We start from the raw sequence: 25,012 nt of genomic DNA, 5'->3' as shown, positions 1-25,012 counted from the left end.
TGGCATTTAACATTATATCTCTGGACCAGCTGAAGGATGGATGATCTATCCCATCACTCTCCCCGGATGATCCTCACTCTGATGGATGATGCATAGTCCAGTTCTCAGGTACTATATGAGAACTGGACATTAGGTTTTTGAGTACATTTATTTTGTCCATTATAAATTAATTATTATATATATTCTTGTATTTTGATAATACTTGGTACATATCCCTACTAATGTCTTACGTTGTAATATATTTTGAGATAATAAGCTATAGGGGATGATTATAAACACCTTAGTGTGTGTTCAATATATGTTGACACCACACATACCTTGACCTTAGTTCTGGCCCTGCCCTTTATAGGTGGACCTGATATTTATTAGTTTATATATTGAGCAGCAATTTGGAGGGTCATTTTTATGATTTACCATATCCTGGATATCTTTTAAATGTGAGTGCTTGACCTCTTAGACTTTGGAGACACACTTTCCATATCAGGAGTTCCAGCTGACCGCGGAGACTTGAGATGATACAGTGATGACCCACCACCAGGACCTAAATGCACAACATCTGATTGAGACCAGTCAGGATTCCAACCGTTTATGACACACTGTCATATGACAGGTGTGTCCAACCTTTCTGGTAAGAGTATACAACCTTTTTAGGAATTGTTGTAACTACAGACAAGCTGTTACTCCTGGTTTGATTTATGTGGTCATCCATATTGTTGCTGGGAAGATCTTCATTGAAACTTTACCATCTAACATATGTGGATTATACATTGGGACACTTCTTTTGTTTTCCCCAGTATATATCAGGATTTATGTATCTTCGTCATTTAAAATACTCAGTGTGATGTTGAATCCAAATTGTAATTTTATTTACATTTGTTCATCTTTCACATGGGCACATTTTATATGTGTGCTTGATCCAATTCAAAATCCTACACAGGATCTACAACCTGCCCCAGTGCCTCCACCACATATACCCAGCCTTGTCGGCCAGCTGCAGGAGATGCTCTAGTACACCTGCAGGCTTCACATGTATATTCTGGGATTGCCCATGGATTCAGGACTATTGGTGGGAGGTAACTCAATTTATTCAAAGTTTAACCACTATTCCCATTCCCCTGACAATTATGGTCTGCCTCCTTGGCCTAGTGGAACAACTGTCATTTGCCAAAGCAACACGCACCCCCATAGGTATCCTTTTTTACGTGAGAAAACCATAGTACTAAAGTGGAAGTCAAGCACTCTCTCCACCCTGTCCTCATGGAAGCAATTATTTAACACGATGATACCCCTCTATAATGCAAAGTACCTGTCTCGAGGATGCCCCAAAAAAATATGACAAAGTTTGGCATTTGGGGACAGACTCGGAAACCACAACAGATGATCAGCCCTCTGGGAATCAACCCAGATAGATTTCCTCCGTCTCTACCTGGCTCTGCTAAGAGCTGAGGTCCAGACCCCAGATAGTCAGAGGCGTTAGCCTAGAAATCAAAACAACCACACTTATTCTCAAATGTCCCTATAGCGTCAAGGGCCAATAACTAAAAGCGAGAGAAGGTCCCCCAAGAAACAGTATCTCATATCAAGATCCTAACATGTTACCTGAGCAGTGAATGTGTAGTTTTTTTAGAAACTGTTAGTCGTGCTATGTTATGCACATGGCTATGTGTACCGTTTGGCCATGGTATACCCCAATGGCCCTGTTTTGTACTGCAAAGAAAAAAAATTCAATAAAGAGAAGTTAAAAAAAAAAAGCGATAACACGGTGGGGAACCTGATGCTTGTGGTCAGCAGGCACGATCGCTGCCGGCCAATGCGCTCGTGTGCAAGAGAGCAGGAACAGGGATTTGTGTGTATAAGCACACAAATGCCTGTTCTGACAACAGATGTCCAGTTCAATTTTCAGCTTTCAGTGCTGATGCACTTTGAATGACAATTGCACGGTCATAAAACACTGTACCCTAATGAAAATTTTATTATTTTTTTTCCCACAAATAGAGCTTTCTTTTGGTGGTATTTGATCACCTGTGCGGTTTTTATTTTTTGTTAAAAAAAAATGTAAAAAGAACGAATTAAACAAAAAAAATAAAAAATTTTTATATTTTGTTATAAAATTTATCAAACAGGCAATTTTTCTCCTTCATTGATGTACGCTGATGGGTGGCAATAATGAACACTGATAGGTTACATTGATAGGTGGCACTGATTGGCACCACTGGTGGGCATTGATAGGTGGCACTGGTAAGCACTGTCAGGGGGTACTGGTGGGCACAGATGAGGAAGAATTGCCTCTTCCTCTTCGGAACCAATTTCCCTTGCACATAAGCAGGTGATCAGCTTTTTTTTCTCCTCACACTGTCAGCGTGAAGAGAAGAAGAAGAAGAAAAAAAAAAAAAAAAAAAAAAAAGATTACTGAGCTTTTGTTTACATCATGTGATCAGCTGTTCAAGTGGTAAGGGGCCGGGAATGGCCCCTTACTCGGATCTGTGATCACCCAAGTCTCAGTGACTCGTGATCACAGGGGGTTCGCGGGAGCATGCAAAGGGGAGGCCATCCTATTCAGGTCCCCGCTGTGGCCGTCGTTTGGCTATAGTATGGACACCAAATGGTTAAGCTGCAATTTTGGCCACTAGCGGGGCGCTTTTAACCTCAAAGGAGGAGTTAAAAGCTCCCATGGTACGGTGCTTTCGAATCACTTTACAGGTGCTGCTCATTCATTTCAATGGCAGGGCATTTTGGGAGTGCTAAATACAGAGCTCCCCAACCGCCCCAAAGATGCTGCTTGCAGGACTTTTCCTAACATCCTGCAAGTGCACCGCCGAGTGTGAAAAGTCACACTGAAATGAATGGGAGGCAGTTTTCAGATGCTATTTCTAGCGCTAAAACGCCTGAAAACTGCCTCAGTGTGAAAGCTCAGAGCGAACCTGAGAACTGGACAATCAGCTGTCTTTTATCACACAGTTCAGTGTAGAGTTGGCTGGGGACAGCTGCAGTTCAGATAGGTGCTGCAACCACCTAGCTATGTGCATTAGTTTTTTTTAGCATCCTGCACTTTTCTTTCAAAATGGATTGTTTACCTGAAAAATGGATTGGATGCAGCTGCTTTTATTTTACCTCTGCTGTGGTAATAGATTACAAAACATACCTGGTGGTTGCACCATTAATACAGAATGTAGTGTAATTCTATTACCCAGTTACAATATTAGGGTTTAACCCTCTAACCAAAATTAAAAACACCTTTTGGACCTTCCTTTTTTTCCTGGTGATCCCTCCAGTAATAGAATACAGTGTAGACTGCACAGGACATCATCAGTGTGAATTCCTGGCAGAAGCAACAGGGTATGCTTTTTAATATTAGTAGTGGGCTGTAGGGTGAAAGATTTGTCATCTAACAGATGATGGAAATTTCTAATTGGAGGATAGTAGTAAAGCCCCACCTATTCTTGTATCTAATGTTTTAATGAGCTGAAATGAATGTAAAATTTAATATTGTAATGAATGTAATATTGTGAAATAATTTAATTCATGAGCAAACACCAGTACAAAACTGAAATGCATAAAACACAATGAACTATTCATTTACAGACAATAGTTTATATTTTACCACACCCTTTTAAACACCTGATTTTTTTTCCCCCCCTGTATCTCCAATAGGCAGGTTTTAAAAAAAAAAAAAATCTGACTCCATGGAAAATGTCTATTTCGATGCACAGTAGTCATATGCAGCTTTTAATATACATTATACAGTTGCATCACAGAGCTCCTGACATCCATGCTAGCAAAGTAGGCTGTGTTTGAGACTGCAACAATGCAGAATAGGGAAGTCACTTTTTTCATTTTTTTTTTTAAATATATATATAAAAAAAAAAAAGTGAAGTACTAGTCCACTTTTATGTTTTGCTGTATGGTGTAGCAAGAGCTAAAATATTGTTTGATATGTGTAATGAAAAGCAAGCTAGGAACTTTCCAGCTGCAGTTGTCTTCTTCCTTCAAATAAAAGAATACTAACTGCCATAGCAGAATTTAAACTTTCTATGCCAGGTACAACTGGAATATACAGCCTCCTTCCTCCCGAATTCTTAGCCAATAGCAGTGACTCTATGCTAAGTCCATGTGTCTCCCCTCCAATCACAAGTGCACTTGGGCCCCTAGCCCACGGTTCATGGTATTGTTGTATAGGTACTCTGGGAATATCTTGCATTTCTTCATCCTCCTCATCACTGGAGGAGTAATAATCCTCTCCTTCAACGTAACCGATTCTTCTAGGATCATTGGAGATCCAACCGTAGTCAATGGCTTTCCCAGATGTAAACTCAGCCTCATGAGGAACAGCCTTCCAATAGTTATCACCAACAAACACTTTGGTATTCTCAGAGAGGTAGTTACTAACGGTGTCCCACTCTAAGTTGTTTATAATTGGCAAGCGAAAGTGAGCTCCCATACCTGCTCGGATTACTTTAGGTTCCCACGCATCCACACAACCTACAAAATGGAATAGGAGATAATTTCAGATACACTTATGTCATTACATACCAAGAAAAATAGGTTCACTTACTGAAGGTGCCTGTCTGTTCTGGACTCAATACTTTGGAGTTAGGCAAGTGACACCTTTGTATTGTCATAACAGCTTAGCAACTAACCTTTTGCAAAAAGAGTTCAACCATGGCAGCCACCTATGAATGTTCTCAGTAAAAGTTCCCTTTATGCATTTAAGGCAACATCTTGTAATGGGTGAGGCATATGTACTGGTAGTACACTATATGCAGACATGGACACATTTATTGGTACCCCAAAAAAAAAAAAAAAAAAAAAAAAAAAAAGACACAAATTTTCCCCTAAATAACTTAAAATCTGTACAAAGTAGTAAGTATCCATTATTGTTTAATCTATATTTAACAGATATCACTATTTTCTTTTGATTTAAACTAATATTTTAATCCCTTCTCGTCTAAGGGTAAAACAAATGTTAAGGCCTAGGCACAATTTTGCAACTTTGACATGTCTTTAGTAAATATGTACATATCACACCTATTTTGTGTATCCAGGTGGCTTATACCTTATTTTTCCAGGACAAAATGGGCTTTCTTTTGGTGGTAAATGGTAATGGATAGCTCCTGATTTCTTTTTCTTTTTATCAAAAGGAAAACTGGCCCAGAAAAAAAAAAAAAAAGAATAAAAAAAAAAAGAAGAATTATAATTATATATATATATATATATATATATATATATATATATATATATATATATATATATATATATATATATATATATATATTTTTTTTTTTTTTGGATGATCACAAGCGATAATCACATACATGTATGTATGCATGTAAGAGGGAGTAAACAAAGGGACGGGCTTAGTGTGACTGATCACTGTTATAGTCAATCTGAGGCTATCACAGCGATCAGGGGACCAGAACTGGGCTTCCTGGGTCCCGATCATTAGTACGAAACCCGGGGCTTTCGGCGAGAGCCCGGTCTCTGTATTGGGAGCGCGGTGTGCAGTGCGCTCCCAGCACAAAGAGATACTCATATATACGGCCCCACGGAAAAAGACCCACATCTGCGAGGCTGCATATATGTGTACAGTAGTAATGAAGCATCATTTCAATGAGATGTAAAAAGGTACCAACAAATGCATCCATATTTGTAGCCATTTGTTTCACCTGGCCTGTAAAGACCTCATTCTGAACAGCAACAGAACCACAGGTGGTATTGTGGCATTCTGGGAAACTCTAGAACAGGTGAATTATTGTATCACTTAATGACTAATCAGCCACCCTACTGTATATTATCACAATGACCATGCCAAAGCCTAAATCTGTTTGCCAAGGAGAGTGAGCACAGCAAGCAATTGCAAATTAAATGGCATGCATACACAACCAGGAGCAAAGAAAAATCACTGCGTAATTAGAAAGTCTGTATATGTTTAACTGCATTGACAGTTTTAAAAATTAACCTATTACATTCACCTCTCTAGTATGATTCAATTTAAACACAGGTTAAAAAAAACTTTATTTAAAAAAAAACAGAAAGAGGTGTACATTGCTCTATATTATGATAACCATATATAGTGGCTATAAAAAGTCTACACACCCCTGTTAAAACGTCAGGTTTCTGTGATGCAAAGAAATGAGAGATAAATAATTTCAGACCTTTTCCCACCTTTAATGTGATCTATAAACTGTACAAATCTGTTGAAAAACAAACTGTGGGGAACATGACTGGATGTGAACGAGGCAGGTCGCGTTTCCCCCGGCGCTCCACATCTCACTTGCTAATCCATCCATCCATTTTAGGAGCTATCCTGTCCGCTTTCCGGTACCAGCGGTACCAGATCATAATGCCACACTCCTGGAAATGAGAAAGGAGACATCCAAGTCTGGGCACCAGGCGCAGAGGTGTCGGTGCCAGACCTGCTCCACACATGGCCTGGAATTAGGCTACACCCCCGCCATCTTGTCTTCTCACCCAGAAAAGAGCGACAAGAAGCAGGCCAGGAGGATGGCACACGCAGCTGCAGCACAGGACCCTAGCTATGGTGATTCCCCGACTGCCTCTCTTGAGCAGGAAAATGCTCAAGATCACCAGAGCCATCCTGGAGGCGATCAATGCAAGCAAGGCAGCAGTGATGGTGAGCATCGACGGATTAGACGCCGAGTGCATATTGATCTGGCATGATCTGGATAAAATCCAGGGCAGGCTCACAGTAGCTGAGGACAGGATTTCAGAGGTGGAAGATGCCTCCCATTCCCAAAGCAATAAACTATCCGAGCTACATGATATGAAGAAAATGCTGATGATGCAGAGGACAGGCAGAGAAGGAATAATGTGGTTTAGTGGTTGAACTTCACTATGAGAAGTGCCTTTTTGTGCTTTCCCCTTTATGGTCAGCCTTTTTGGAGCCATTCCAGATTAAGCTCTGTGGAGGTCTGTACCCCGGATAGCCAATTCACCGTTCCCAAATTGGAGATCGAGGAGAGTGATGATTAACCCTGAGGAGACACATCATCTGGCCGGGAATTCGTCTTTTTGGGCCATTAGAGCCCTTCTGAGCCTTTATGACACATTGCTATATGGTATGTGTGTCCATCCTTTCCGGTAAGAGTACCTACGTCTTTCAGTGAACATCCTGTAGACGATTATAAGATCTGCTGCAGTCTGGACTGCCGGAATATCTGAACCACATGAGTTCAACTGATATCAGTGGACATTTTATATAATCAGTACTATTGGGACTCTGGTCACTGTTATTTATTGATTTCACCCATTTGTCGTTTGTTATTTTACATAAGTATACCCGAGCACTGATGTCACAGGACCCGCTGAGCTCTGGGTTGCAAAATTCACAACACAAGATTTTGGCGGTCATTAGTGGATATTTCTATGATTAATTCTATAGAAATCTATGTTACTGAATTTTTTTTAAATATTTTTAAATTTTTTTGGTTTCACATACACTAATTGCTACATATAGGTGTATTTAGCGCTGTACTTTGTTATATTTAACCTCTACTCTGCCAGTGACATTTATACAGTAATCAGTGCATTTTTATTGTACTGATCCCTGTATAATTGTCAATGGTCCCAAAAATTAGTCAAAAGTGTCCAATTTGTCTGCCGCAATATTGCAGTGCCAATAAAAGTTGCAGATTGCTGCCATTACTAGTAAAAAAAAAATAATAATAATAATAATAATAATAATAATAATAATAATAATAAAAATGCCAAAAATCTATCCCCTATTTTGTAGACCCTATAACTTTTGTGCAAACCAAAAATATGTAGAAGAATACATATCGGCCTTAACTTTTTTAATTAAAAAATGTGGGATATTTATTATCGCAAAAAGTGTTTTTTTTTTATAAAATTGTCGCTCTTCTTTTTGTTTATATAGTGGAAAAAATAAAACCCACAGAGGCGATCAAATACCACAAAAATAAATCTCTATTTGTGGGAAGAAAAGGACGTCAATTTTGTCTGGGTACAGCGTTGCACGGCCGCGCAATTGTCAGAACTACACAATGGCGTATCGCAAAAAAAGGCCTGTTCATTGAGCAGCCAAATCTTGCAGGGGGGGTTGGCACATGATTGGACAGGACATGTCATATCTATACGTCATATGGTTCTTGATTATAGGTTATTGGCGCTACCTCCAACCAATTAGTTTCATTAACACTCTTTGCTTCCTCAAACCTTTTACGTCTATCACCTTAACGTGTCCCCAGGGGCTGCGTGAATTAAACCCGTGTTCCGTATTTTGTCTCAGCAACACCCCATTTATCCAACACCTCAAACTCAAGCCAAAAAGTGATTACACACCACTTTGTATCCCCTCTACTAAGTGAGCTAATGCCACTTATTTTGCATATAGTTTCATTAATATTTAAGAAATTCGGATCAAAAGATATAGATATAAATACGAGAATAAAAAATGATTAATAAAACCTCTACCGTAAAAAAACCTAACCACAAGCAGAAACAAAAAAACAGAAAAAAACCCAGAAAAAAAAAACTTAGTGTTACACAGTGCAAAAACCCTTTCTAATTGGGAAAAAAACTGCCTCCAATTTTCATACAAATTATTTGTGCTAATTATTAGATACACCAGATCTCCCTACATTGGTAAATGTGAAAGGAGGAAGCGAGAGATTTCCTCATACATTGGTATCCAAAATAAAAACAATAAACAAAATTCAAAGAGACAAAAAATGTGAAAAGTCCAATTACATCCAGTGATATATACACCAATCCAAAGGCATGTGAAAATGTGAAAGGGTCATTTGAGACCAGTATATATAAGAAATAAACAGTATATATATCATAAAAATATTTCAGTCCACGGTGAGTCTTCTATAACAGTATCAATGTGCAATTGCGCCTCTTCAGAATACAGGAAAGGTGACTTTCGTGAGAGTGCCTGCGCTTTATTAGTGACTTTCGTGCTTGTTCCCCCTCAAGGATCCCCACTCACCAGATCCATTCACCCCCTAGGGGGTTACACGCCTATAATCTGTATCCTATTTATCCGAAGATTCCACCATCCAGTTGTGTCTTCAACGGGTCCTTCTCAAGGTCTTTTAAAGAGATGCAGATAAGTCCTTATATCCACTAGTGATTCCTCAAATAAAAGAAAATTCCCTCATGGTGTAGTATTTTTGATTATAATTGGGGAAGAGGGGAGAACAGTCTGATATTCTTCTTTAAAGCAGGTATTTTTAGTTATGTAGAAATAGTAGGAGGCTAGTATCCACTTAAAAATACTTTATTACAAAAAAACTTTATACAACACTCTATGCAAGAAAAGGGTTTTTTTATGCAAGATGCAGTCTAACAAACCATGCATCAGCATACACCGTGTATAAATTATGTTATACGGCTCACAAAAATGTAACAACCCTTTTCAGCAAAAAAAGAAGAAACAATATATCTTTAAAATATAAAAAGTAAAAAGAAAAAATGCAAGCCAAAAAATAAATATAAAGCACTGATTCAGGAGTGCAAAAAATATTTATGTACCAAAAATCCACAAGTTATAAAAATAAAAAATAAAGGTAAAAGTCAGAATCACCTACAGCCCTTTCCATATGTTTGCAGAGTAACTGCACTTAGTCCCAAAAAAGCCCTATTTCCCCAGTGTTACAGTCCCCTTGCTAAAGTGGGGTTAAATGGTGGTCTCCTCAGGGGGCCGTTTGCCAGGCTTAATTAGGTTAAGAATGGGGCTACGTAGGTGAAAAAACCAACATAAAAAGAAAAGACCATTAATGTTTAAAAGAATTGAAAAGTTATTGGGCTTGTTTCCACTATCTTCAGCCCAAGTACTCAACTAGCCGGTCCGCCGCAGAACAATTCCCCTGAACGCGCGGCGTGCGTTCCAGCGGGTCTGGCGCACCGGAAGTGACGTGTGTGCGTAATGACGCTGTACGCGTTTCGTCAGAGACGTCCTCGGCAGCGAAGGACGTCTCTGACGAAACGCGTACAGCGTCATTACGCACACACGTCACTTGTTCTGCGGCGGACCGGCTAGTTGAGTACTTGGGCTGAAGATAGTGGAAACAAGCCCAATAACTTTTCAATTCTTTTAAACATTAATGGTCTTTTCTTTTTATGTTGGTTTTTTCACCTACGTAGCCCCATTCTTAACCTAATTAAGCCTGGCAAACGGCCCCCTGAGGAGACCACCATTTAACCCCACTTTAGCAAGGGGACTGTAACACTGGGGGAATAGGGCTTTTTTGGGACTAAGTGCAGTTACTCTGCAAACATATGGAAAGGGCTGTAGGTGATTCTGACTTTTACCTTTATTTTTTATTTTTATAACTTGTGGATTTTTGGTACATAAATATTTTTTGCACTCCTGAATCAGTGCTTTATATTTATTTTTTGGCTTGCATTTTTTCTTTTTACTTTTTATATTTTAAAGATATATTGTTTCTTCTTTTTTTGCTGAAAAGGGTTGTTACATTTTTGTGAGCCGTATAACATAATTTATACACGGTGTATGCTGATGCATGGTTTGTTAGACTGCATCTTGCATAAAAAAACCCTTTTCTTGCATAGAGTGTTGTATAAAGTTTTTTTGTAATAAAGTATTTTTAAGTGGATACTAGCCTCCTACTATTTCTACATAACTAAAAATACCTGCTTTAAAGAAGAATATCAGACTGTTCTCCCCTCTTCCCCAATTATAATCAAAAATACTACACCATGAGGGAATTTTCTTTTATTTGAGGAATCACTAGTGGATATAAGGACTTATCTGCATCTCTTTAAAAGACCTTGAGAAGGACCCGTTGAAGACACAACTGGATGGTGGAATCTTCGGATAAATAGGATACAGATTATAGGCGTGTAACCCCCTAGGGGGTGAATGGATCTGGTGAGTGGGGATCCTTGAGGGGGAACAAGCACGAAAGTCACTAATAAAGCGCAGGCACTCTCACGAAAGTCACCTTTCCTGTATTCTGAAGAGGCGCAATTGCACATTGATACTGTTATAGAAGACTCACTGTGGACTGAAATATTTTTATGATATATATACTGTTTATTTCTTATATATACTGGTCTCATTTGACCCTTTCACATTTTCACATGCCTTTGGATTGGTGTATATATCACTGGATGTAATTGGACTTTTCACATTTTTTGTCTCTTTGAATTTTGTTTATTGTTTTTATTTTGGATACCAATGTATGAGGAAATCTCTCGCTTCCTCCTTTCACATTTACCAATGTAGGGAGATCTGGTGTATCTAATAATTAGCACAAATAATTTGTATGAAAATTGGAGGCAGTTTTTTTCCCAATTAGAAAGGGTTTTTGCACTGTGTAACACTAAGTTTTTTTCTGGGTTTTTTTCTGTTTTTTTGTTTCTGCTTGTGGTTAGGTTTTTTTACGGTAGAGGTTTTATTAATCATTTTTTATTTTCGTATTTATATCTATATCTTTTGATCCGAATTTCTTAAATATTAATGAAACTATATGCAAAATAAGTGGCATTAGCTCACTTAGTAGAGGTGATACAAAGTGGTGTGTAATCACTTTTTGGCTTGAGTTTGAGGTGTTGGATAAATGGGGTGTTGCTGAGACAAAATACGGAACACGGGTTTAATTCACGCAGCCCCTGGGGACACGTTAAGGTGATAGACGTAAAAGGTTTGAGGAAGCAAAGAGTGTTAATGAAACTAATTGGTTGGAGGTAGCGCCAATAATCTATAATCAAGAACCATTCCATTAATGCAGGTTGTTTAGTGCAGCCTTTGCATATTAGGGTGGCAGCAACCTCATAAAACGAAGAGAACTTCTATTAAACCTTTTAAACTAATAGAATAAAAATTAGACAGAAGAATTGTAACCAATAAAAAATCATAAAATACAAGGTTACAGGTATAAATTAACACCTATACATACTCCTGCTGATCAAGACCCATCCCATAAGCGCGGCTTCACTTGTATAATTATATCTATACGTCATATGCCAGATATCCAGTCTCATGCCCCTTTTTCTATAACATTCAGTATTTGCTCTGTAATGCTCCTTACCCTCTTAAGTGGAGCTTTCTGGAACTCACAAGAACATTTAATTGATCTGTCGAGCACCTTCGGCTGAACTTCCAAGCACTTTTTTTTTGTTGTTCATGTTTGGGACTAAAGCTGCATACGGACCTTGTTTTTGATTTCTTCTTTTTTCCCCTTTTTGGTTCTGGTATAATGGCGGGGAGGGGGTATGGGGGTTGCTTCAGTTCCCAGCTCTCACAGGTATTTTGGCACCAATTAAGCGTGGCGGTGCCCACTTGATTCAGTTCACACTGTTGCATTGTCTTTGCTTGGGCTTTCAGGCCCAGCTATACAGTATTTAAGATCTATTGTCATGGCTAACCCAATTAAAATAGTATCTTGGATTGTATGGGGGCAAAATAGCAAATTCAAACAGGCCACAATGTTCCAATATCTTAAGCAATCTAGGTCGCATATCTTCCTACAGGAGACATACCTGGATGGTAACAGGATACTTGCGTTGCGTAGGCCCTGGATACAAAGGGCTTTTCATGCTACATTTTCCACTATTGCTAAAGGAAGTATCTATTCTTATCAGCAAGGCTGTTCCCTGCACTATCCACCAAGTGTTCTCTGATCGGGGGGGGGGGGGAGATTTGTGGCCGTGGTCTTGTTTTTTTGCCATTATAAGCTGTTACTGGTGAAGATTTACTTACCACCCCTATTTAATGTTCAACTACTGTATGACCCATTTGTTAAGTTGGCTCCTCATGCCCATCTCCCATTGCTGCTGATGGGGGACTTCAATGCTACTCTGGATGCATTGGACTCCTCCAATCCGGGTAGGATAGGGTCTGTGGAGCTCCTATCCTGGGCCTTGGTCACTGGGCTGAACTTTGGCGTTATAAAAACCACACGAATAGATGCTTCTCGCATCCGTCACAGTCACATCGCTCCTCGGCCAGGATAGACTTGGCTTTTGGCATCCCAGCTCTGCTGCCATTTATGCAAGGGATTTAATACTTGGCTGGGGGCAAATTTTATCATAATCCACTTTCTCTCTCCTTGACCTTCCCCACAGGGAAAGGCTCAAGAGGCTGGAAACGTTCTCCTGGTTGGTTGCAGAATGATCAGGTATTTTAGATTCAATTACCGCATACTGGATAGCTAATGATGAGTCGGTGGACCCTCTGATAGTGTAGGATGCAATAAAGATGGTGCGGGTGGAGCAGAATGCTGAGATTCTTTCACTACAAGAAAGGGAAAAGGAATGTGTGGAGGGCAACGCGGATAACCCTTCAGACTCCTCCTATTCCGCCTTGTTAAGAGGCAAGGCATCTGCTCTCCTTACATTTCAATAACTTGGCACACACGGAGGCTAGTCATAGAGCCAAGTCTCTATTTTCGGAGGATGATCAAAATGGTACACGGTTATCTATGCTGGTAGTTGACTATAGCAAGATTGTAAATATTCCTGTCACCAAATGTAGGAATGGAGACCTAGCTAATGATCCTTCTGTTATTATGGCTGACATTAGGGATTTCTTTATCCGCTTTATACGCACCCATCCCAAACTATGATCAAACAGCCCTGGATACGCTCTTGGAGGGTCTTGTTCTCCCCAGTTTGTCAGATTCAGATCGACTGGCTCTGGACACCAAGATTATAACCAAGGAGGTAGGTTCAGCAATTTTTGCCTTTCCACCTTACAAGACCCCCGGGCCCAACGGGTTTCCTGCTGATTTTTACAAATCTTATGTGGATCAGTTAGCCCCTAGACTTACTAAATTTTTGGAGTACTGCTTGCAACAGCAAAGGCTGCCTGAATCGATGCTTGATGCCTATATGATTCTATTATTGAAACCAGGTAAGGACCCCCTTGAATGAAAAATCTTGTCTTCTGTAAGTAGATCTCGCTTCTCTATGGTAGTCCTAGGATGGCGATTCAGTTGCACATCAACACTTCACCTTTCTTTTCAGTGGGTAGGGTCACTAGGCAGGGTTGCCCTCTATCACCCTTCCTATTTGCTCTTATGATGGAACCACTGGCGGTCGCCTTGAAATCATCAGGGGAGGTTAAGGTAATCTGAGCGTGAACCATTGATAAGGGCCTGGCACTTTATGCAGATGACTTGTTGCCGTTTCTAAAAGACCCAGGAGACTAGCTGACAGCGGCACTGCTTATTATGAATAACTGTTTGAAGGTTAACTGGAATAAGTCATCCATCGTGCCACTAGACGCAGGTGCTAGAGAGGTAGCGGATGCAGACTTGCCATTGCGGTGGGTTTCGGCAATCACATATTTAGGATTCAAAGTCATGGCAAACGTCGCTGATTAAATGCCCCTTAACCTGACATCCTTACTGACCTCCTTTAAACAGAAAGTTCAGGCGTGGCAAAAACTTCCCTTATTATTAATAGGGAGGATTAATCTACTAGAGATAAAAAATATAAAATAATCAGGAGAATTTTTAAGAAACGCATTCATATGGACTCCTAAATCATTCTTTATAAAGTTGAATGGCATCACCAGCTCATTTTTATGGTCCCCTAAGCCATCCAGGATAGGACTGAAGGTACTACAGGAGCCCTGTAGTCAGGGAGGGTCGGCATTGCCGGATTGGAGGAAATAATATATAGCAAGCCAAATGGTGTTTGCTCACCGCTGGCTGGTTTCCAATGATGGGGATTCGGCCCAAAATGCCATCATTTAAAGTGCCTCAGATTAACCCCAAATAAAGTTCAGCTGTTCTAGTAGGTCTTTCCTGACATTTTCATAGTTGCACCCTACAGCAAACCCCATGGGCCTCAGAGAGCTTCCAAAAGCATCAGAGGAATCTCATTGTTAAAAGTTATCAGTCAAGAGAAGGGTACATAAGTGTTTCCAAGACATTAGATATACCATGGAACACAGTGAAGACAGTCATCATCAAGTAAAGAAAATATGGCACAATAGTGACATTACCAAAAACTGAACATCCCTTCAAAATTGATGAAAAGACGAGAAGAAAACAGGTCAGGGAGGCTGCCAAGATGCCTACAGCAACATTAAAGGAGCTGCAGGAATATCTGGCCAGTACTGGCTATGTAGTACATGGGACGACATTCTCCCGTATTCTTCATATGTCTGGGCTATGGGGTAGAGTGGCAAGACAGAAGCCTTTTCTTACCAAGAAAAACATTCAAGCTCGGCTAAATTTTGCAAAAACACATCTGAAGTCTCCCAAAAGAATGTGGGAAAATGTGTTATGGTGTGATGAAACCAAGGCTGAACTTTTCAAAAGATATGTTTGGCTCAAAAACAACACTGCGCATCACCAAAAGAACACCATACCCACAGTGAAGCATGGTGGTGGCAACATCATGCTTTGAGGCAGTTTTTCTTCAGCTGGAACAGAGGCCTTAGTCAAGGTAGAGGGAATTATGAACAGTTCCAAATACCAGTCAATATTAGCACAAAACCTTCAGGCTTCTGCTAGAAAGCCGAGCATGAAGAGGAACTTCATCTTTCAGCATGACAGCGACCCAAAGTATACATCCAAATCAACAAAGGAATTGCTTCACTAGAAGATTAAAGTTTTGGAAAGGCCCAGCCAGAGCCCGACCTGAATTCGATTGAAAACCTGTGGGGTGATCCGAGGGGGCTATGCACAAGAGATGGCCTCACAATCTGACAAATTTGGAGTGTTTTTTGCAAAGAAGAGTGGGCAAATATTGCCAAGTCAAGATGTGCCATGCTGATAGATTACCCAAAAAGACTGAGTGCTGTAATAAAATCAAAATGGTGCTTCAACAAAGTATTTGTTTAAGGGTGTGTGCACACTTATGCAACCATATTTTATTTACTTCCCTGCACCTAAAAGATTTCAGTTTGTTGTTCAACTGAGTTCTACTGTTTACAGGTCACATTAAAAAGGTGGAAAAAGTTCTGAAATTATTTATCTCCGTCTCATTCTTTTTCATCACAGAAACCTGACATTTTTACAGGGGTGCGTAGACTTTTTATATCCATTGTAGCTTTTATTGCGGAGTACTCTAAATTTTTAAAAAGCTTAAATAGAATGGGAGGAAGCTCTGAAATGCTGTAAGACAGTTTCCCCAAAACTGTCGGACAGGCTGACTCAAATTTACATACTCCATCAAGCGTACCTTACCCCCCTCAGGGTTGCCAGGTACAGAGGCTCCCAGTCCTCCTTGTGCCAAATGTGCGGAAGGGAGACAGGAACATTCATTCACTTACTGTGGTCATGCCCCAAAGTACAGGGACTATGGACACAGATTGTAAGATTCCTCCATGACGAAATGGGCTCTCCAGCCACGCTGGACCCAAAAATGTGCCTTTTAGGACTCTTGCCAGACTCGACCGACAGGTACATGAAGACATTTCTGCACGAGACGTTATTCACAGCGCGAAAGACAATAGCTCGGAAATGGATGAGGACTTGTCCCCCGAGCATTGCAGAATGGAAAGCAGAAATAAACAACACCCTCCCCTACAAAAAATTTATATACACCAATAGGGGTTGTCCTGAGAAATACTACAAAATTTGGGACAGGTGGCTGCAGGAGTCTAGCACTTGTTCATAGCCGGTCTATGCACAATACATAGTAATGTAAAATGACAAGTAGATCCTCCGGCCTCTGGGTAGTGAAGTAGCCCAAACCACTGACACAAGGTACCTTTTGGCTTTAGTTATTTCATGCATAAAACGTGATGTGACATTGACGATTTGAGATGGTTATACAATTGTTATCTGAGGAGCTGTATGATCTGTAGCATTTTTGTAACTGTAATCTGTAACATGTATGCACTGTGAATCGAAATAAACCTGGTTGATTTAACAAAAAAAAAGCTTAAATAAATATAGTACAGTTTAATCACTTGCCCTCCCGAAGGTTTACCCCCCTCCCCCCCTTCATGACCAGCCATTTTTTGTGATACGGCACTGCGTTATTTTGACAGACAATTGCACGGTCGGGCGACGCTGTACCCAAATAAAAAGTCTCCCCCCCCCCACACACACACATAGAGCTTTCTTTTGGTTGTATTTGATCACCTCTGCGGTTTTTATTTTTTGCGCTATAGACAAAAAAAAAGGAGACAATTTTGAAAAAAAAAAAAAAAAAAGCACAACTATTTTTCACTTTTTGTTATAAAACATATCCAATAAAATACAATTAAAAAAAAAATTTTTCTCATCAACTTAGGCCAGTATATATTTTACTACGTTTTTCGTAAAAAGAAATCCCAATAAGTGTATATTGATTGGCTTGTTCAAAAGTTATAGTGTCTACAAAACTATGGGATATTTTTATTACTTAATAGTAATGGTCAGCGACTTAGGGTCTGCGACATTACAGAGGACACATAGGATAACAAGTGACACCAATACAGTGATAAAAATATGCACAGTCACTGTACTGACACTGGCAGGGAAGGGGTTAACATTAGGGGCGATCAAAGAGTTAAATGTGTTCCTAGGGAGTGCTTTCTAACTGTGTAGGGAATACTTTAACAGTGGGAAGATACAGGATCTCTGTCTTCCCTACTAACAGAACGGTGATCTGTCTTGTTTACATGGGCAGACTGCCGTTCTGCCACTGTCAGGAATGAACGGCGGGTCCCGGCGGACATCGGGTCCATTGGCTTCTGCTGTGCTTAATTGCAGGTCAACTGTGGTGTACGTGCGCACCGCAGACCTAGAAGTGCAAAATCACGTACCTGTTTGTTCAGGAGTAACTTGTATGCCTCAGTGACCATTTTCTCAAAAATGTACTTGGATTTCCATTTACTCCTACATTGCGAATTGATTGAGCTGTTGCACAAAACATGTTGCCCATTTCTTTACCACTCTTAAGCCTATGTAGGCTATACTATACATTAAAGTGGTTGTAAACCCTTTACAACCACTTTTTACGACAGCTAAGCCTATAATAAGGCTTACCTGTAGATATCTCCTAAACCTAGGTTTAGGAGATGACCTCTGTATCAGCATGTGGCGACATCATGGACACATGCGCACTGAAGCAACGGCTCCTTCATGCCATTGCTTCAGCTGAAGCGCCATTACCGACGGCTCCCGTGGGCGTGCCAGGAAGTGATGTCATCGTGGCTCCGGACAATCACATCGCCTGAGCTTGCGATACCCAGAAGTAACTCTGGGAGTAATTTCGCCAGGCAGAACAGTGTGTCGGGACCGTAGCGGGGGCTTCGATCTAAGGCGAGTATTTCATAATGAGCTAGTATGCTATGTATACTAGCTCATTATGTCTTTGTCTTACAGTTTGTTTTTTTTTGGGGGGGGGGGGGGGGTGGTTTGGGTTTACAACCACTTTAAAATGTGTGCAGATCAGCACATTGAAACAGGGTGTTCCCATCAGATTCCATCTTGGTACACCCCGCGCTCGGCCACACAGTATGAAGTCGCCAAGCAGACATCTTTTTACACCCACTGAAGTCTTGCATTTCACACTTATTTTTACCAGTAAACTGAGCTTATATTGTGAAATACAGTATTTAGAACTCTGTGACACTGTTTTGATGTTGAATTTTAAAAGCAGTGGCAAGCCTGCTGATCTCACACATTTGCTAATCTGACAAGACCGCTGCTTTTAAAATTCAACATCAAAACAGTGTCCCGGACTTCTAAATAATGCATTTCACGATATAAGCTCAGTTTACTGGTAAAAATAAGTGTGAAATGCAAGACTTTGGTGGGTGTAAAAAAGATGTCCACTTGGCGACTTCAGACTGAAGCCTTACTGCAGCTGAGTGCAGGGTGTACCAAGATGGCTGTGACAGAACGTCACTTCCGTTACAAGATTTGACGGGTCGCCTAATCTGATCCAACTGGGGCAAAAAATGCAAAGCAGCTAACGAAAATCCCTGTACTACACAGGAAGTCATGTGAATTCATTAATTGTCATATCTTCTGCTTTACCTTTTGTGAGCAAAACTTTATTACAGCCAGCCCCTGCTGCAGATCTCAGTATAGTACCCAGGTTTCCAGGGTCGCGGATATTGTCACATATGAGTGAAAGCGGTAATGTGTTCTTCAGCTGTGTTTCAGGAAATTTCATCTTTACGTGATCAGGTTTTCTAAAAATGCCTAGGGATAACAAAATTCCATATGTTAACTGTAATCCTACAGAAATCTTGTGAATATTAGGGGCTTTAACAGTTTTCTACAATATTAAAATGGAAGTGGAAACCTCATTAAATTAGTGCCCAATGCCTATATATATATTTTTTTAATGGAGAGTTGAAAACTTTGTTTCTTTATCATTCATTGCAGGAGAGAGGAATTCTTAGGTTATTCAGTTATACTGCCTCCTACAGGTGGTTTTGGACATTGGCAAACAGAAAAAAAGTTTCAGCCTGGTATAACCCCTTTTGTAACATCCAGCATGTTTTTGTTTTTTTACTAGTGTGTAAAGAAAATGACACATTTTCTTTGCTCTGAGAAAAGTTAAATCTTTTGTTTGTCTTCCTTCAGCCCAGAGTCCTCTACAAGCTGCTAGCTAGTCTCCACATGCAACTGGATCGGCTGTACCTAAACCCCACTGGACTGGACAATTACAAGGCTAGTCTGGAATGTGAGCTTCAGGCACTACCCTCTGTATTGTGGTGCTTTCCAGACCTGGGAGTACTGCATTAGTTGCAGAGCGCTTTCCAGGTCCACAGCCATGGTACAACCCTAAGTGTAACTCTGTCACTTAAGACTTTTTTTGTGAGTAGGTCGAGCACTGGCAGCTACTTTTTTACCAAGGTTATCGAGAGCCATTTGAAACCCCCCATTTCCATCAGTTTACTGTGAAAGAGGTGTGGAGTCACATGCCTGTTCTTTTATCCACCATTTAAACGTTAGCATCTTCCCGCAGATACTCCTCAATGGAAGGGTCATATGGTTTTATCAACTCATCCCTGATACCCACCTACAATGGCCTGGTCAGCTCGGGCCATCTGAAACTAGCCTGCACCAGCATCTGGTTTGTATTTAGCACCTAGCTATGCACCCTGAGCTACACTGTCCCTGCCTTGCAGTGCAACATATCAGATCGTAAACACATGGGAAACAGTCCTGCTTCCCCGTTTCCAGCTCATGATCTACTATTGAGTACAATGCTAGCTGAAAGTGCATGCACTGAAGGGCCCAACACTGACAAACTGGATATGTGCCATCTGCTTGAAGCTATGCCATCTTTGGGTGTGGCCCCTCCTCAACTCTACTCCAAGAATATCTCCCCACACTTATGCAGGATGTTATGGGCCAAATTGCAACTATGATTGCAAACTGACTGCAGATTACCTCAGCCAGCAGAACATGGACCTGGGAAAATGGTTCCAACACCTGGAGGCATTTCAACACCTGTGTCACAGGTGGGTGGAGGAAACACTGGATGTGTACCTCCTGGCCTCGAGGTTCAACAACTGGCCAGGTTTGTCTCCAGGTACAGGGATTCCTTTACAGAAGCAGTGAATGCTCTGGCGCCTCCATGGGATGTGTATAGCTCGATTATGCCTTTCCTCTACTGAAACCTCTTCATGTGCTGTGTAGGATTGAGAAGGAGAGCATTCTGGCTATTGTTAGAAATCTGTACTAGTCCAGATGGATGTGGTAATCGAACCTTGTCAGACTCCTGGCAGATGCTCTGTGGACTGTTCCAAATCATCCAGACCTACAGGGGCTGGTTTATTGCCCTGCTTTCATTCCAGGAAATACTAACCTGTGGAATGGATCTTGGCCTTTCTGCAAATGGGCTTGGATAAACATCTGGCTTTTTCCAATATCAGCACTTGAGAGCTGGTTTCAAAGACTGCTAGTTTCCTATTCTTTGATTAAGACTTTTGTACAGGGTGTCTCTCATGTGGTTCCTTCTTTACGTTCCCTGGTGATTTGAATCTGGTTCTTTTGGCTCATCAAAAACCACCTATTAGGGACATCAGCTAGGAGAGTATCTGAGCTGGTGGCCTTATCCTGTAACAATGCCTTTTTGGTCCCTTACACAAAGACAAGGTGTTGAGGCCCAGACCTTATTTCTTAAAGTATTTTCAGCTTTTCGCCTCAACGAGGACATCATTCCTCCATCCAGGCTACACCCAGAAGGATTCTTGCCTTACTGTATTAAGGTAAAAAGCCTTTAGAACCACTAACACCACACATCTGGCCTACAAAGGCTGATCCCACGCTATAAAGTGGTTCACCAGTGCTCCTCCCTCCCATTCCAGCTCCCACCTTTACCCAAAAATGCACCTTCGCCCAAGTAGAAAAAAATTCTTGCACTGACCCCGCTTCCATCCATAAGTCTGGATCCAATTCATAAGAATGATATCTCCTTCCACTGTATGGATGAAGTTTGTGCTGTTTGTATCTACCTCACAGCTGCTGTCTCCATTACAAAGACTGGCTTTCCCTTTGTCATTTTCCTGATAGTCTCCATGAAGGAGAATGAATATCCCAAGCCGCACATCAAAGCAAGCCAGTTCGTAATGGTTCATGGCAACCTCAGCCTGGGCTCCTGCCAGGCCACGGCTGCCACACACCATTACGAGCGGGTTTGCTACTTTGATATGCGGTTTAGGATAACCATATTCCTACACATTGACATTTCTAGCCGAAACGCTCACCATTTCTAGCCAGCGCTCACAATAATGTATCAAGACCATGGGTGAGCTCAGGCGTGTTCACAGCCTGCATGTGCAGAGCCCACCAGGAAGTCAGCACTGCACAGTGCCAATTACAGGCAGTGAGACATTTCTCGATCTCTGCAGCCGCTGAGGGGGAAAAAAAACAAAACAGAATCTTTGTCTTACCATAAAATCCATTAATTGTAGTTCATGGAGGAAACGTCCCACCCCTCTGCATTAATGAACATGCTCTTGGTACTGCATTTCCACAGAACCAAGTCACGCTGGGAGCAGGCTAAGGATAAAGCAGGCTGACACAGTTTTTTTTTTGTTTGCCAGTGCCCAAATCCCCCTGTAGGCAGCAGTATAACCCAACAGTGTATTTATTCCTGTGTCTCCTAATAAACTACAAGAAATGGATTGGATGTCAAGTACATAAATATAATTTTGATTATTATTTCTGTGTGGGACTCCTTTGGGAAAAACACTTTGAGGTTCTTACCCATATCCACTCTATTGAAAATGTGAAGGGAAATCTGCCGATAAAAGCACACAGATGGCAACCTGACAGTAGTTCCAGACCTTCTCTGCTCTTTTCAAAACATTTTGACTGTAGCTGAGCTTTAAAAGTACAACTAAAGGCAAAACTTTTTTTAATTTTGGATAGAGTGGAGAGGAACCCCTGTCGGGTAGCACTGCTGTCTGTGCCCCCATTAGGGAGGTTCAGCATCTCTACGTGTCCTGATTACCATTGTCATTGAGAGTAAAAGTTAAAAAAAAATTCCAAATTTTGGGCTGTCGCCAGAAAAATAATAGAGGGGAAATCTTCCGATAGGGACATAGCCTTTCCCTTAATAAGGTTTCACTTAATTTACAGGGATTTCTTCTCACTTCCTGTTTTGGCATTGGGACAGGAAGTGAAGGGAAGTCTCCAGATCGCAAAAAAAATAAAAATAAAATTGACAGGATTTATAAATCTCCCTTACCCTTTCCAATATGGGAAAAAATGTTTTGCCTACAGTTCCAATTCAACTTACCACTTATGTATCTGCATAGTCACAATTCTGTATGTCCACCTTGAATGATCTGGTACTGCATCCTTCAACACAACTATTTCCTTCTAATTGGGGACCAGACAATGAGTGGTGTTGGTTTTGGCTCTTGTTCCAGACCATACCACTTGAATAAGATCTGGTCATACAGTACACATTTTAAAAGAACTGCTTTCTGTTGAGACCTTGGCCAGTACCAAATAGTGACTGCTGTGCTGCAACCGTGAGAATGTAGATTATATATATATATATATATATATATATATATATATATATATATATATATATATATATATATATATATATATAATTTCAGATGATCTTTGACACATAGCTATTCCACAGGCCTCAGTGATGCTCTAAGCTGCTCAGACAGTATGTAAAAGTAGATATGACATTAGTTTTTACCACAGACATACAGATATAACATGGGACTTTGAGATTAACTGTCCATCTTCACTTACCCATGATTCCTTGGGGAGTAACAACATCAGACCACAAACTGATGTCTTCAAATTTCACTTTGACAAGGTTTGCTTTCTGGAGTTCATGGGAAGGGAACATTTTTAACTGATCAACTCTGCTAAAGAATAATGTATGTAGAATGGCTCCAGACTCCAAAGCATCCAGCAACAGCCTCTGGCCTTCCAGTAACACCTGTCCATGACGATCCCGAAAAGATTTGGATTTTGCAATTGAAACGACTTTGCTATATATTAAAAATGAAAAATGCCCAAATTAGATAAATAGAAAAAGATCTGGTAATTACATGTGCCATTTCTAAAATAAATTATCTACATTAGTATACCAAAAGACAGCATGTGTCCGTTCTAAATCAAATGTTTTACCTGCATTGGTGGCTCATATGACTCATATGACACATGCACCAGTTCTAAAACAGTTCTAAAATCAGCTACACTAGTAGATTGCAGTGCACATGCACTGATTCGAAGGCCACTTTCACACTGGGGCGGTGGGTGCGTTAGCGGAAAGCGCTGCTATTTTTAGTGGCCCTTTACACTAAATTTTGCGGCGCTATTCGGCCGCTAGTGGGGCTTATACCCCCGCTAGCGGCCGAAAAAGGGTTAACACCACACGCAGCCACACAGGCTTTGATACGATACAGCATTGGTACGTATATGACTTCATGGCTGTTGTAATGTATATGTGTTCGCATTTTATGTCCTGGTATATATTCTTAAATTGTTTTTTGTTCTGTTTTAGAGTGTCTCCAAACTTATGGTCTTCTCTACGGCCCTGAAGAAGGTATACATTTCGAGATTCCCGAAACGCGTTGGTCTTTATCAGAAACAACCTCCATGACTTTTATTAGCTCTTTATGAGCTTGGTATAATGACCTGTATCATGTATTATGTATTTCTATGGTGATGTTTGCACCAATATGTTTTTAATACTTTAATAAACTTATTTCAATGTTTTAAATACTACATACTTATTATAGTTTGCCCATAAATTCCCAAAGCACTGGAGGGTACTTCTTGCTCTATACATTAATCAAGGGATGTTGGCAACATACTCTGGAGACCCAGTTTTCTTTTCCAGGGCACCGACGATCACATATCACATATATTTATTACATATCTAGATGTCTCTGTCAGTGTGAGGCAGGGAGCACCGATTACCGTAATCTCTAAGTTTACATGCGACCGGCTGTGATTGGACACAGCCAATCACTTGGTTATAAAGCCACGATCGTGGCTCTTTACAGAGATCGGGGTCGTGAGAGCAGAAGTGCTGGGATGCCATCACCTGCCATCATTTGACATTAACCACTTCAGGACCGCCGTATTGCCAATGTACGTCAACACAATGGCACAGGCAGGCACAATCACGTACATCTACGTGATTGCCTTCCAGCGGGTGGGGGGTCCGATCGGACCCCCTCCCGCTGGTTACGGCGGTCCGGTTCGCTCCAGGAGCGCTCCGTGATGAGGGGATGGCCGTTGGTTTTCGGCCACCCCCTCTGGATCGCTTCTGGCCAATGAGAAGCTTCCTCCCCTGTGTATTGTTTACACAGGAAGGAGGAAGTGATGTCATTCTCCTCGGGGCGGTCTTTTTGACCGGACTACGAGGAGAAGACTAATAGTAAGTGTGCACCAACACTACACTGACATGTAGGTACACACAGGCACACAAACCCCCCCCCCCCCGCCCCCCCTCCCCCCCCAGTCACAGTGTCACTGATTGCATTGATCATTTCTTTACTGATCAATGCATTCAGTGTCAGTTGTGACAGTAAAAACTGTCAGGACAGTTAGTGTTAGGTCCAGGGTAGCCCCCTATCACCCCCCAATAAAGATTTAACCCCCTGATTGCC

General features: G+C 40.9%; 1 protein-coding gene and 1 long non-coding RNA gene across 2 annotated transcripts in view; one reads left to right on the top strand and one right to left on the bottom strand.

Moving 5' to 3' along the window:
* Nucleotides 1-461: 461 nt before the first annotated feature.
* LOC143983055 (uncharacterized) lies at nt 462-24,117 on the top strand. The gene is made up of 2 exons (XR_013274555.1): nt 462-628; nt 23,899-24,117. It is a non-coding gene; the product is annotated as an uncharacterized LOC143983055 (long non-coding RNA).
* Nucleotides 3,495-25,012, bottom strand: part of MRM3 (mitochondrial rRNA methyltransferase 3) — a 34,385-nt gene continuing 12,867 nt past the window's right edge. The window contains exons 2-4 of the mRNA XM_077482295.1: nt 23,139-23,383; nt 18,936-19,103; nt 3,495-4,479 (exon numbers count right to left, since the gene is read on the bottom strand). Of these exons, the coding sequence (XP_077338421.1) occupies nt 3,953-4,479; nt 18,936-19,103; nt 23,139-23,383 (940 nt within the window). The 3' untranslated portion in view covers nt 3,495-3,952. The remainder of the gene's footprint in view (nt 4,480-18,935; nt 19,104-23,138; nt 23,384-25,012) is intronic.

This window comes from Lithobates pipiens, unplaced genomic scaffold, assembly GCF_037356315.1.
Source record: "Lithobates pipiens isolate NorthernLeopardFrog02 unplaced genomic scaffold, aLitPip1_a1.2 Scaffold_16, whole genome shotgun sequence".
NCBI lineage: Eukaryota > Metazoa > Chordata > Amphibia > Anura > Ranidae > Lithobates > Lithobates pipiens.
This window is presented reverse-complemented; position numbering and strand designations above follow the sequence as displayed.